The 13,608-nt window shown below is 36.7% G+C and overlaps 1 protein-coding gene across 3 annotated transcripts in view; it reads right to left on the bottom strand.

Annotated features, from left to right (window-relative positions):
* Positions 1-13,608, bottom strand: part of LPAR3 (lysophosphatidic acid receptor 3) — a 141,924-nt gene that overhangs the window by 88,549 nt on the left and 39,767 nt on the right. For all 3 annotated transcript variants that reach the window (XM_007480596.2, XM_007480597.2, XM_007480598.3), the window contains one exon: positions 322-1,078. In XM_007480596.2, the coding sequence (XP_007480658.1) occupies positions 322-1,078 (757 nt within the window). The remainder of the gene's footprint in view (positions 1-321; positions 1,079-13,608) is intronic.

Here is a 13,608-nt window from a genome sequence, read left to right as displayed (position 1 = left end):
ATGTATATTAAGTACTCTGGAAACCTTAATGTACTACTTAAATGTCAAGTAATTATGATGTCTGTTATATAATTCCTTGGCCATTCTTGGTATCTTGCCACCATCACCATCTTGAAAAGTGGCTTTTGTATTATGGAATATTAAGGCCCTAGGAAACAACAGAACTTCCTTTTTTGTATACATATCTCAAATAATAAGAAACCCATTTCTATTACTTAAAGACAGAAATTTATCTGCAATTGAGAAAGAAGCATTCAATCCAAGGAATCCCTATCCCAGGAAGTTAATCATGGCAGACTTGCCTTTGGCCTGTTCTCTTACCTAAGACAGTCATGACTGTCTTCATGAGCTTCATCGGTGTCCTTCGGCGACTGATGGACCCACTTGTGTGGGGAGACAAGACATTGGTTTTCCTCTTCACATACATATAGATTCTCAGGTATACCACCACCATGATTAAGAAGGCCACAAGGTTGGAAACAGTCCAAAATATAAGGTAGCTCCTGCTATAAATGGGTGCCAGAGAGGAGCAAGTAGAGATGTCACATAGGCAGTTCCAGCCAAGCGTGGGGACTGCCCCCATGAATATTGCAATTGCCCAGATGAGCAAGATTAACAGGGTCACCCTCTTCTTGGTCAAATTGCTATGGACCCTCATTCTCATGATGGACATGTGCCTTTCCACAGCAATGACCAGCAGGTTTGTTAGAGAGGCCGTCAAGCTAGTGTCCAGGAGCCCCTGACGCAGAAACCAACGGTTGACAGTCAATGTTTTGGAGACAGGCCCAGTGTTGAACATGAGGAACACATAGGCGATTCCTGCAAAGAAGTCTGCAGCAGCGAGGTTAGCCAGCAGGTAGTAGAAGGGGAAATGAAACTTTCTGTTCTTGACCACAGCTGCGATGACCAGAGAATTGGAAACAAAGATAAATAGGCAAAAGAATGTCCCAAAGCAGAGAACGATCACAAGTTTGGTTCCTGTCCATTCATCTGCAGTGTGGGTATTGCTCCTGTTATAGAAAAAGTCCATACGTTTATCATAGTGACACTCGTTCATTATGGAGGAGGGCTGGATAGCCTAAGAGGGAAACAGATAAAAAAAAAATAAAGAATGCATCAGTATGGAAGAATGGACAAATGAATGAACAAAAGAAAAACACTTCTGAAGCACTATATGCAAAGCACAGTGCTAAGGAGGATACAAACAGAAAAAGCAAGATTAGATTGTAAACTCTTAGAAGGCAGGCTTTTACCTCTTTTTATATTCCCAGAATTTAGCACAGTACCTGGTAAATAATGCTTAATAAATGTTTATTGACTGATATTGATTTATTGAGATAATCCCTTCTTTCCAGAAATTCATATTCTAATAAGGGGAGAAAATACTTATACATTTCAGTTCTATGTCCCAAATGAAAAGATCTAAGAGTCCATTATTCAACAAACATTCCCTGGGGGCAGCTAGGTAGCTCAGTGGATTGAGAGCCTGCCCTACAGGCAGGAGGTTCTGGATTCAAATCTGACCTCAGTCACTGCCTAGCTGTATGATCCTATGCAAGTCACTTAACCCTTAAGTCTTATCCTAACCACTTTTCTGCCTTAGAACCAATATAGAGTACTGATTCTAAGATGAAAGGTAAGGGCTTAAAAATAAATAAAACAAAATAAGCATGTATTAAATGCCAACTGGGTGCTAGGCACTGATCTAAGTGCTGAGTCCTTACAATACAGAAAACAAGATGGTAATGTATCTCCTTTAGTTATTTTAGATAATAATTTCAGAGAAGTGAGATACTAGCACTACTCCTTATGAAAGGGAGGGAGCCAGAGATCAAGCTTTCTGACCTTGAAAATAACCACTATGCTACAGAAAACAATGCCCATCCAATCCAAATCCAAACATTGATTAAGGGCCTCCTAAATGCAGGGCACTGTGCTAGCTGGAGACCATCAATGAATATATCAGAATATTCCTCCTAGCAGTTAACTCAAACATCTTTTTCATTTATCCACGGTACTCACTCTAATCAGAAGACAGACAGCCAATGACAGACAAGATCTTGCCTGGTCAAAGGTAAAGGAACTCAGTCAATAAACATTTATTAAACACCTACTATGTGTCAGGCACCATAATAAGAACTTGAATTCAAAAGGAGGCAAAAGACAGTCTCTGCTCTCGAAGAGCTCACAGTCTAATGTAGGAGACAACATGCAAACAATTGTGTCATTGGTGACCAAATGGCATTTCCCCAACAGGTCTTGGGGAACCTCAGTCCTCTGTGCAAAGTTAATATTAATCTGAACCCCTTTGGGGCCCCCAAAACAACCTTTTGATTTTAAAACAAAAAAATCAGAGGTCTCAAACTCTAGAATATTTTTCCCTGAGGTCATGGGTGGAGTCCTCCCCCTTTTGTCCACCATACTAGGAGACACTGTACATGTACTGTGCAGCCATTCTAACCTCATGGTTACTACTGGTGTCTAGAAAACCTGCCTCTTGTCACCAAAGAGCTTCAAGAAAGGGACATCATAAAGAGTATAAATCAGCAGAGAGTGCAGAAAGTCGCTCTCTTCCCTTGGAACCACAGACTAGAGAGGGCACTCGGTCTGACTCAAGACTGACTCTGCTACTTTGTAGGGGAGATGGCAGAAAGTGCTAGCTGGCACAGGGCTCATGTTTCTTTCTCTGGCCTGTTTTTTTGATATTGAGTAAATAATAATTATAAAATTAAGATCTGGTCTCCAAAGAATTTTAATCATAACACCTCCCCCCAAAAAAGCTGCCCTTCCCTATATTAGTTCTTGTTTTAAAGCTGGGTCTGCAAGTACTACTCATATTTTCTCCAGAATCACAAAGCATTTATTGAGATTAAGCAACAACCATTCAACTTTGAGACAGCTCTAAATGCCAGAAAGTTATTTCTTGTATTGGATCAGTGTGGCTCTACAACTTCCACCTATTCATTCCTCCTGCTACTGAACAGCCAAGCCTTCAAATATTAGAAAATAACTGTCAAGTTTTCCTTAAATCTTTCCCACCACCACTTAGACTAAACACTCACTTCTTTCAACCAGTCTTTAAGAGGAATGGTTTCTGGTCCCTTCCTTGTGCTAGTCACCTTCCTCTGGATGAGTTAATGTGGCATCCCAGGCATTCAGCACCATTTTGGAAAGGATGCCAAGACTAGTATGGCAAGTTAATAGGTATGTCAGGTATACTGATCATAATACATATGTTGCCACAACAGAATCCATTACTTTAACAGAAGAGATATGATTGATTTCATTGACCTCATAGCCAGTGATAGCTGGGAATTTGACAGAAGGCACAAGATAATCCTGCCCTCAGGGAGCTCTGAGCATAATGTGGAATTATGTCTTTTAAAGTCTCCCTTCCAACTCTTAATCTACAAATATATCAAATAAGTATCCTCACAATAGCTAGCTGCCTCTAATCAACTCTAAGTGTTAGAAAGTTTTCCAGGGGGCAGCTTAGATGGTTGGGTGGATAGAGAACCAGGACTAGGACAGGAGAGGGTCTGGACTCAAATTTGGCCTCAGATACTTCCTAGCTGTGTAACCTGGGGGCAAGTCATTTAACCCCTATTGTCTAGCCTTTATCACTCTTCTGTCTTGGAATCAATATACAACATTAATTTTAAGATGGAAGGTAAGCATTTTTTAAAAAGAGAAAGAGGGAAGGAGGGAAGGAAAGGAAAGGAAAGGAAAGGAAAGGAAAGGAAAGGAAAGGAAAGGAAAGGAAAGGAAAGGAAAGGAAAGGAAAGGAAAGGAAAGGAAAGGAAAGGAAAGGAAAGGAAAGGAAAGGAAAGGAAAGGAAAGGAAAGGAAAGGAAAGGAAAGGAAAGGAAAGGAGGGAGAGAAGGGTAGGAAGGGAGGGAGAAAAGGGAGGAAGGAAAGATGGAAGAAAGAAAGAAAGAAAGAAAGATGGAAGAAAGAAAGAAAGAAAGAAAGAAAGATGGAAGAAAGAAAGAAAGAAAGAAAGAAAGAAAGAAAGAAAGAAAGAAAGAAAGAAAGAAAGAAAGAAAGAAAGAAAGAAAGAAAGAAAGAAAGAAAGAAAGAAAGAAAGAAAGAAAGAAAGGAAAAAAGGAAGGAAGGAAGGAAGCTTTTTTAATGCCTGTTATATATTCTCAAGGCTAAAAGTTCCCAGTTCTTGAACCTATCCTCATTTGTCAAACAGAGGTTGCTGTTCTCTGGATGTTCCTAATTATCAATGACATTTGTGGACATAATGCTCAGAAATAGAATCTCCGAATGTAGAATGACCAAGTAAGAGTACTAAAGTACTACCACCTCCTATCAAGAAGCTTGCCTCTCTTCATGTAATCCAAGATTGCATGATATAAATCCACTAGACCTTTTTCAGGATAACCATGTTTTTTATGGCAAAGGCAATGTTGGCAATTTTTATGCCTTTGAATAGAGGGAGAGATACTAACCTCTTATAATTCTACTAAAAAGCATAAGAAAAAAAACTCAGTTACAACTTTGAACAAGAAATAATAGTAGCCATGAGATTAAAGATATATAGAAGGAAAGCTATGGCAAATCTGGACAGGACATCACCTTGCCAAATAGTCAAAGCTATGGTTTTTCCAGTAGTAAACTATGTCTGTGAAAGCTGTACTATAAGAAAAGCTGAGAAATGCAGAATCAACACTTGCCTTTCAAGTCTTTTGAAAAGTATGAAATCAAATCAGTCAAACATAAAAAAACTAATTCCCAATATTCATTAGGTCAAATACTGCTAAAGCTTAAATACTTTGGCCACATAATGAGAAGACAGGATTCATTGGAAAAGTCCCTGATGTTGGGAAAGATTGAAGGCAAAAAGAGAAGGGGACAGCAGAGTTATAACATGGATCGATAATGTCATGGAAGTAACAAGCATAAACTTAGACAGACTTCAGGAGATAGTGGAGGATAGAAGAGTCTGGCATCTAAGAACCATGGGGTCACAAAGTCAGACTAAGACTAACCAATAACCACCTCCCAGAGTTGCTGTATTCACATAAATAAAATATTTTAATCTATATAAATGTCAATTATTTTACTCAACTTACTCCAGTAGAAAAAGCACAATTCTAATTTGAAATTTAGTTTCAAACTCAGGACTGTTTTCCAGAGTAAAAATATATTAGGGCTTTATGTATTTGTAGACTAAGAACTAATAGTTTACTCCAGAAACAAGGATCAAATAAACTTGTTTTCAAATGTATCTTAGCATGTAAGCTGTAGTCCTTAGAATTTCTATTACATGATGGAGAAAAACCTCAATGTCTTTCACTTCATTAATCTTCAAGCCTGGCTGTACCCCTGGGAAACAAAAACTTAACACCTTTGGAGTATGTGTTTCGGTAAAAATGATCAGGGAGCTTTACAGTGGGGTCTAGGTATATAACTTAAGATGATAATGATAATAATATTGATATACAACACATATATAGTGTGCCCCCAAAGTCTTAGGGTGGTTTTAAGCTACCAATACATGCGTATGTATATTTTTATACAGGCATAATGCATGTCTATATATAAAGTATTGTATGTATCTATATAGATGCAGAATATGGATATATCTGTAGACATAAAGAGATCTATATGTATAGACCTATAAACATATGCACATACTCCAAGACTTTTGGGCCACTAGAGATATGCATGTGTGTCTGTGTATATAAAAATAAATTTGCAAAACATTTTATCTATATTATGTCATTTTGAGCATTACAGCACACAAATGTACACAGGGGGAATCTTGTTTTTTAGGTTAATATTTACCAATTTCTCAAAAACAAAGGATGCCATTTTTATTCAGCAAACTAAGGAAACTAAAATAATAACTTAATTATTTCATTAAAAACCAAACTTTTCCTTTAAAAATTCAAAAGGAGTTACAAAATAATTTTTGAGACAATAGGATACACCTAGGAACACTGAGGGCATCCAGAATGTAAGCCTGTGTTTCCACCTCTTTGCTGTTTTGGGAGATGATGTTACTCATAATCTTTCCCCATCTTCCTTTATAATGCTTATGTAAAAGAATATATCCCCTTAAAAATGTGGATCTTAGCTTTGATGTCCCTCAGCTAGGCAAAGCCTAGTGTTTACTGGCTGAGGCAATTTCTGAGCTCTTTTGGCCCCTGCATTGTGGCAATTGTTTTATAATGGTTATACTTCTCAAAAAAACCTGTAATAATCAAGACTCTATGATTTTGCTTTTAACCATTTGCCATTTGTCACAGTCCACAGGTTATTTAAATAGGTCAGGTCAGAGCTATTGAAAGTTCAGGCTGTGTCTTATCATCATTATACTTTTTTCTAATTTGATGTTAATTTTGACCTTTGCTCTAACCAGCCAGTGATCTGACTGCTGCACACAGACAGCCATTCTGACATAACTCCCACATGAGTAACCAGTTATTTCCGGTCTGTTAAGATACAATCACTTTGTGCATGTGCGTGTGCATGTGTGCATGTATGTATGTATGTATGTGTGTGTGTGTGTGTGTGTGTGTGTGAGAGAGAGAGAGAGAGAGAGAGAGAGAGAGAGAGAGAGAGAGAGAGAGAGAGAGAGAGAGAGAGAGAGATTTGGGGTACTATAAGACATAATCACAAAGATAATAAAAAGAATAAAGGAAATTCCTAAGATCCAGTCTTCTAGTTTTCCTTTGTATTATACTCTTCTGGATGGTGCTAAATTCATATATTAGAGTATTTAATAAATTTTAGGTGAATAATGATTAGCTTTGCTCACCCCAAAATTATCAAGGCAGAGAGTTTCCATCAAATCAGCTGTTTATGATAAATGAATGATTTCTTGCTAAAATAAAACACATTTGTCTACCATGCTGAAAACATTCTTAAGAGGCTTTTCTTTTTGGTGACTTAAACATCAATAAATACCTACATTGAGAGTGAAGTATTTGTTGAGTACTTTCAAACTTAAGAACAAATCCAAGACTTAGAATATGCATCCAGGAGAGAAGATATAAATGGTCACAATGATAATGGAAAATTTTAAATAGAATGATTGTATTATCTACTAAAACTATGTACATGCTAAATAACTCTTTATAGCCAGGACTTATATAAAATATACAAATTTATTTTAAAATAAGTTTATATAAAATTATATTTAAAATATATAATGTATAAACATAAACTATTTTGTCATTTAAACTTATATAAATATTTAAATATAAATAACTGATTATAACTAGCATTTATATCAAAAATTTATTTTAAACATGCAAATTTATATAATATAATATATAATTTCTATTAATACAATTTTGTGTGATTTATGTTTATATAAACCTTTCTAGAGTAAGCACTTAGCACTATTGGATTATTTTAAAAACAAGTTTACATATAGTTATATGTTTATAAATATATAATCTATGTAAACATAGTTTGTATAATTTCATTTATAGTTATGTAAGCACATACAAATATATAGATAATTCATATATAACATTTCCATAACTATATAATTTTATATCTAAAGGTTGTATATTACTATAGGTTCATAAATATATAAGTAATATAAATATTAAAAAAACTTTGCTAATATAATTTATATTTTATAAACATTTCCATAAATGTATAATCTATAGGTAGTATTTAGCACTTCTATAACTATGACAACTTATTTTAAATATGTTATCCAGGATTATATATTCGAAAGTATATAAGCTATATAAATATACACTTTTTAAATAACTGAAATTTATATTTCTATAAAAATATTAAAAAAACTCTCATCCTGACTAGCTTTAGTACCTACCCCACATAAAGCAATTGGCTGGTGTTAAAGCACTGTATAAATGCTAACTATTATTATCATTAAACTATGAAACTCTGTGAATTGACTTCTTTGGGGGATTTAATTCTATTTAATTTCTAAATGTTTTGTGTGTTTCTGAACAATATTAAAGATCACAAAAAATAAAACCATTCCTTTATTAAAATATATTTGTTTTTTATTGTTAACTGGCCACACCATGCTGAGATTGAGGGGTGGGTTAGACTCTGTAAAATCCAGTGAACTTGAATCTTTCCAAGTGCTAAACCTTTTTTTTTTTAGCCACTGAAAGACTCAGAAGGCTTGACCAGACTGATCCAGCACCATCCAGAACTGCTAAAGATTCAGTCTGTTACCACAATGTCAGGGCTCAGCAATTAAAGACTTCATAAAATGATGGTTTACAAAGTCTATATATGGTGCCCGAATGAAAGCTACATGAGCAAAGCCTTCATTTAGACTCTCCCAGAACATAGTTCTCCAAGAAAACAGCAGGCAAGCCTGTAATGTGGAAACAATTATGAAAATGAGGCCCTTTGCAAACCACTTGAGTGACTTTTATATCCAGCCATATCCTGCAAGACAAGATGCCCTCCTGCTCTTGGCTGGCTTACGAGCACCTTGTTCTCTTCCTCCTAACAGAAACCTTGGTGTATCTTTGCAAGAAAATGTCTATTTCATTCAACAAATCCTCATTAATGGCTTAGATTTCCAACTTTGAGCAAGACCATACCTGCTTGCTTATAATCTGATTAAGTAGAGAGAAGAGATGAAAAATATAAACAAACAGCAATATTTGGGTACAACCTAAAGGAAAGGTAAAGCAACAGAAGACAATTTCAGTGCACATTCCCCAAACCAATTCATCTCATTTCCCTTCGCCCCAAATATGTTTGTTTGGGACCATATATCTCCAGAAGACAGGAAAGCCAAGGATAACTGAAATAACAAGGGAGAAAAGGAACAAATGCTTTATATCTCTATTTTCCTCCCCCTAGATAAGGAGTCTGTAAAACTTTGCTCTCCACTAGCTTTTAATTTTTTAACCTAGATGGGATTTCCCTTTTCATCTAGTGATTCTGAACTTCCTGTGACATTGGGACAGCTGATGGCCCAGTGGATAGAGTGCTGAACTTGAAATCAGCAAGATCTGAGTCCATCTTCAGACATTTACTAAAGATTTGCTCTTGAGCAAACCAGTTAACCTCTGTTTTCCACAGTTTCCTCTGCTATAAAATGGAGAAAACAATAGGATCCTGCCACCCAGAGTTGTTGTGAGAATCAAGTGAAATCATATATGTAAATCTCTTAGTGAAATATCTGGCACATAGTAGGCACTACATAAATGCTAGCCATTATTGTTAATGTTGTTGTTATTATTATTACTTGTACTTTCCAAGGACTGGAATAAAAAGGCTGGGTTGGCATTTGTCTTTCTCTGTCTTCTCTTCCCCACTTCCATCTCCCTAACTCCAAGTAAAATGGGTAGAGAGTGTCAATGGAGACAAAGGAATGGGAGGTTTCTGCTAAGCTAAAAAGAAGGAGAACAAGGAAAGGGAAAAATTTTTTTGAATCCGACAGGGAAAAAGAAAGCCTACATTTACATTAGAGCTGGAAAGGAACATCAAAGTACCCGAGTTCAACCCCTTTCTTCTCTTAAAGAAGAGTCAAAGAGATCCAAAAAGTCAAGTGACTTGTCCAAACTAAGTAGGTGATAGAAATAGGATATAAAACCAGGTCTTCTAAGCATCACCCTGCCTCTCAGGAAAGAGAGAGGATGAGCAGAAAGAAAATGGAGAATGAACGAGAGAATCAAAAGTAAAAAGAGAAGAGGGAGACACAAAAGCAAACTAAAAGATAAATAAGAGGGAAGAAAGGAAAAATGAATTGCTGTCTAGTTCTGTAGAAAGACAGTGTATCCTAGAAGTCTTAATACCAGTGAAAACAATTTTTGTGACACCCTGTATTTTGGATCAGCCCTTTGATTTAATTTGTAGAGGGAAGGAACTCCTGATGAAGAAAATTATCTTCCCGATTGCAGCTCTGCCAGCTGATCCAGATTGGGAAATGTTTCACAAAGTAAATAAATACACAATAAAAGTAGATAATGTTAATTTGATAGGCAGCTAGGTGGCACAATGGATGCTGAGCTTGGAGTCAGCCAGACTTGTCTTTCTGAGTTCAAAACCAGCCTTAGACACTTATGAGCTGTGTGAAGGCAAGTCACTCAACTATTTGTCTGGTTTCTCATATGTAAAGTGAACTGGAGAAGAAATGGCAAAGCATTCTAGTATCCTTGCCAAGTAAATTCCAGATGAGGTTACATCTGAAACAAATGAGCAACAATAATGTTATTTTGTGGTTTTCTAAGTCAACATGGGCCATAGGGATCCGATTCTATTTGAGTGTGGCACCACTGCTCTAGGGCATTTGAGACAGTAAGTTTTCTGCCCTGGGTCACACAACCAGGATGTGACAAAGGCAGGGCTTGAACCCAGGTCTTCTGAACTATACCACAAGCTGACTTTCATACATGGAACCATGACAGCTGATTTCTGGATCTGGGATATAATGACAGAAAGGCTTTCAGCATGGGCAATGGCCTTTTTATGGTTACCCTCTTGAAGTTCCTTCTGTTACTATCTTGAAATTTCTCAAGTTCCTCCTGTCTTCCTTCTGTTTGGCCCAGCCAGAGATAAATGAAGGGTAACCTTTATAAGATCACTTACAACTTGTCCAAAGAACTACCAAAGTGACCACAAAGCTGCCACTGTACGAATAAAAGAAAAAAGATTTGGGGATGGCAGTCAGAGGGGATTATTGACTATACTAAGTACTTTAAAATTCATTAATTACCTCACATATACACACAAATTCAAAAAGGATTCTAAATGTTAAACTTTGCCAGTAACAAACCAAACCAAAATGGTGATGTGGTGTGATTGAGGTGAATGTTATGATATTAAAATGCTGAATAAATTTCCTCTCATTATAAGTAAATAGGATTGTAAGTCCATTGATTTAGGGTGGGAGGGAACTATAGTACAACCTTCTCATTTACCAGGTGAAGAAACTGAGACCCCAAAAAGTTAAGTAACTAATCAGGTCATACCGATTACAAATAACAAAAGTAGAAGTCATACCCAGACTCTGACTCTAAAACTAGGGTTCTTTCCATACTGACTTCTAAGTTTGACAAAATATTCAAAATCTCTCTTTACTTTGGGTAAAGCTAACATTTATGGAGGTGGGGTTGGGGGAGGAAGCAAGATTTAATAGTCTTGGTACAATAAGAAGCAAGTTAACTTCTCATTCCTAAGGAACTAGACCTTTCCCTAAAAAGTTAGATTCTCTGATTTGCATCCAGATAACTGAGGGTCAGTTTTAAATGTAACTTATAATGGATACATTTAAAATATAATCCTCTACCCCTATCTTGCTCTTCTCTTCAATGTAGGCTAACAAATCCCTCCCTGTAGACCAGTAAGTTTTAGTTCTATTAGTAGTAGAGGCTGTAGTATTGATGAAAGATCACAAAATGGTGAGTGTAAAAGGAAGGGGGAAAAAACCAAAGGCTATTAGAATAATTGGAGAAGAATAATTTTTTAAATGAAAAAAGAGAAAATCCTACGTTCCATCATATATCCATCCCTCAGCAGATCTTTGATCTCATCTGTGTAGGGACACCTTCCTCCAGGCAGAACACAACCCCTCCACACCTTCTCATCCTGAATGATTCTTCACCAATCTTTCCAATAATACTTCATAAACAATCCACAACAACACTTTTGGAGGCCCTGTGGATAAGCAGTGGAGGCCTTGGGCTGGCCATCTGTGGCTGTCTGTCATCTTTGCTACATGATGGGCTCACTCTCAATAAACAATACAAATCTGGCTGAATTTGTTTTTAAAAGATATTCTATGAAAAGTCTCAATATAAGAAGGAAGTGTAAGTATTTCCTTTATCTTCCTCTGGTTGACTGGAAACCTTGCTGGTGAAAACATCATCAATAAGGACCAGATGTGACTTTTTGCAGCTGCCATACTGCCTTGCTGAGGGTTTAATAGCTGATGAATTCTTCAGCCACATTCAACAAAAATCTTACCACCATGGCTACCTCACATCTTTTTTCCATAAAGACTGGAGAGATGGATAGAAAGTAGCAATAGTCATGCCACTGCTTAAATCCCAGGAAATGTTTAATAAACAATGATCACCAAATGCATTGCCCCCTAGATGTTACTGAGCCACAATATTTTTTTCCCTTGGTCCCAAACTCTGATTTTATCCATCCCTGCCATCAGTGTGAAAAACTATCTATCCCTGATGAAGACTAGAAAATCTCTTACTTAGAATCTTTAAGGATGGCCCAGAGCACTGAGGAGTTAAATAAACAAACAATATGTTTAATATAGAAAACCTGAACCCAGTTCTTCCTGATGCTAAGGCCAGGTCTCTATCCATTGCTCTATCCATTGCCTCACACTCCCTCTCTCTAACCATGCTATGAAAGTAGAAAACGTAGGCCTACACAAAGTAAACCAGGTGATAAAAGGGTATTATACCTTCTGCCAATTTTCTGGTTAATTTTACCCAGATGTAGCAGGGGTGCCTTTTACGCACACATGCCCTCCCTTGTCTCCAGTAAAACAGGGAAATAAGCATATAAATCCTGTTTCCTTTATTGCTTATGAGACTGTAATATCCTCTATTTCCTTGGTGTTGAATGAATGGTACTCTTTGTACTTTGACTCTCATCAGAGGAAAAGACGCATCAACATGTTTAAAATTGGATGTCACTTCCACACAATGTAGGCAGACTGTGGGTCGTATTTCTGCAGCACTGTCTACCAAGTAACCTTTAGACATCTGTTGTGTAACCGCACCTCAGGGGTTTTACTGGGCTCTGAAAAAGTCTTTCCACTGAATTCCAAGGAATGATTAAGTTAGGTAGTGTGTGAGCTCAGGATAAAAAGACATTCTCTCCTCCTTGACCAGAGAAACTTTGTATATCTTAAAGAACATTCTGTTTGAACTAAACATTACAGTTTTCATTCATTGCCAAAGATCTCTATCCCCTACTCCTCAAAGAAAAAAAAAGGAATCCAATTTCATTTCCTTGGAATATTCATTCATGGTGGTTTTTTTTTTTTTTAAATCATTCAGTATTCCTTAGTAATTATTAATGTACTTACATAACGCTTTGAGATTTGGGTTGCACATCATCTCATTTATACTCATAGCAACCCTGTGAGATATATGTAAAGGAATTCTTATCCCCCTTATACAGATGAGGAAACTGATGCTTACTGAGATCAAATGACTTGGCCACGTTCACACGGCAAAGATATCTGAGAGGTGAGATCTAAACCCACAGCTTCCCAATTCAAGATTTGGCAAACTACACCACAAAACCTCCAGGAAGCCTTCTTTTGGCATGAAGTCACCAGGGGTTCCTGATGGCTAGACCAGAGAAAAGAAGCTCCTCTAAGTCCTGCAAAGCATGGAAAGACTCTGAATATGAGATCAGCAATGAACTCACCACCAGCTAAGAAGACCACTCCATTAGTTAATAAGAAAAATAATTCACATTTATCTAATGTTTTACAGTTATTATCTCATTTGAACCTCAACAATTTTTTTTTAATCCTTACCTTCTGTTTTAGAATTGATACTGTTTGATTCCCAAGGCAGAAGAGTAGTAAGGGTTAGGCAACTGGGGTTAATGACTTGTCCAAGCTCACACAGCTAGAAAGTATCTGAGATCATATTTGAACTCAGGTCCT

Source organism: Monodelphis domestica, chromosome 2, assembly GCF_027887165.1.
Source record: "Monodelphis domestica isolate mMonDom1 chromosome 2, mMonDom1.pri, whole genome shotgun sequence".
Lineage (NCBI taxonomy): Eukaryota > Metazoa > Chordata > Mammalia > Didelphimorphia > Didelphidae > Monodelphis > Monodelphis domestica.
Note: the sequence above shows the minus strand (reverse complement) of the source record. Positions and strands in the feature narration are given on the sequence as shown.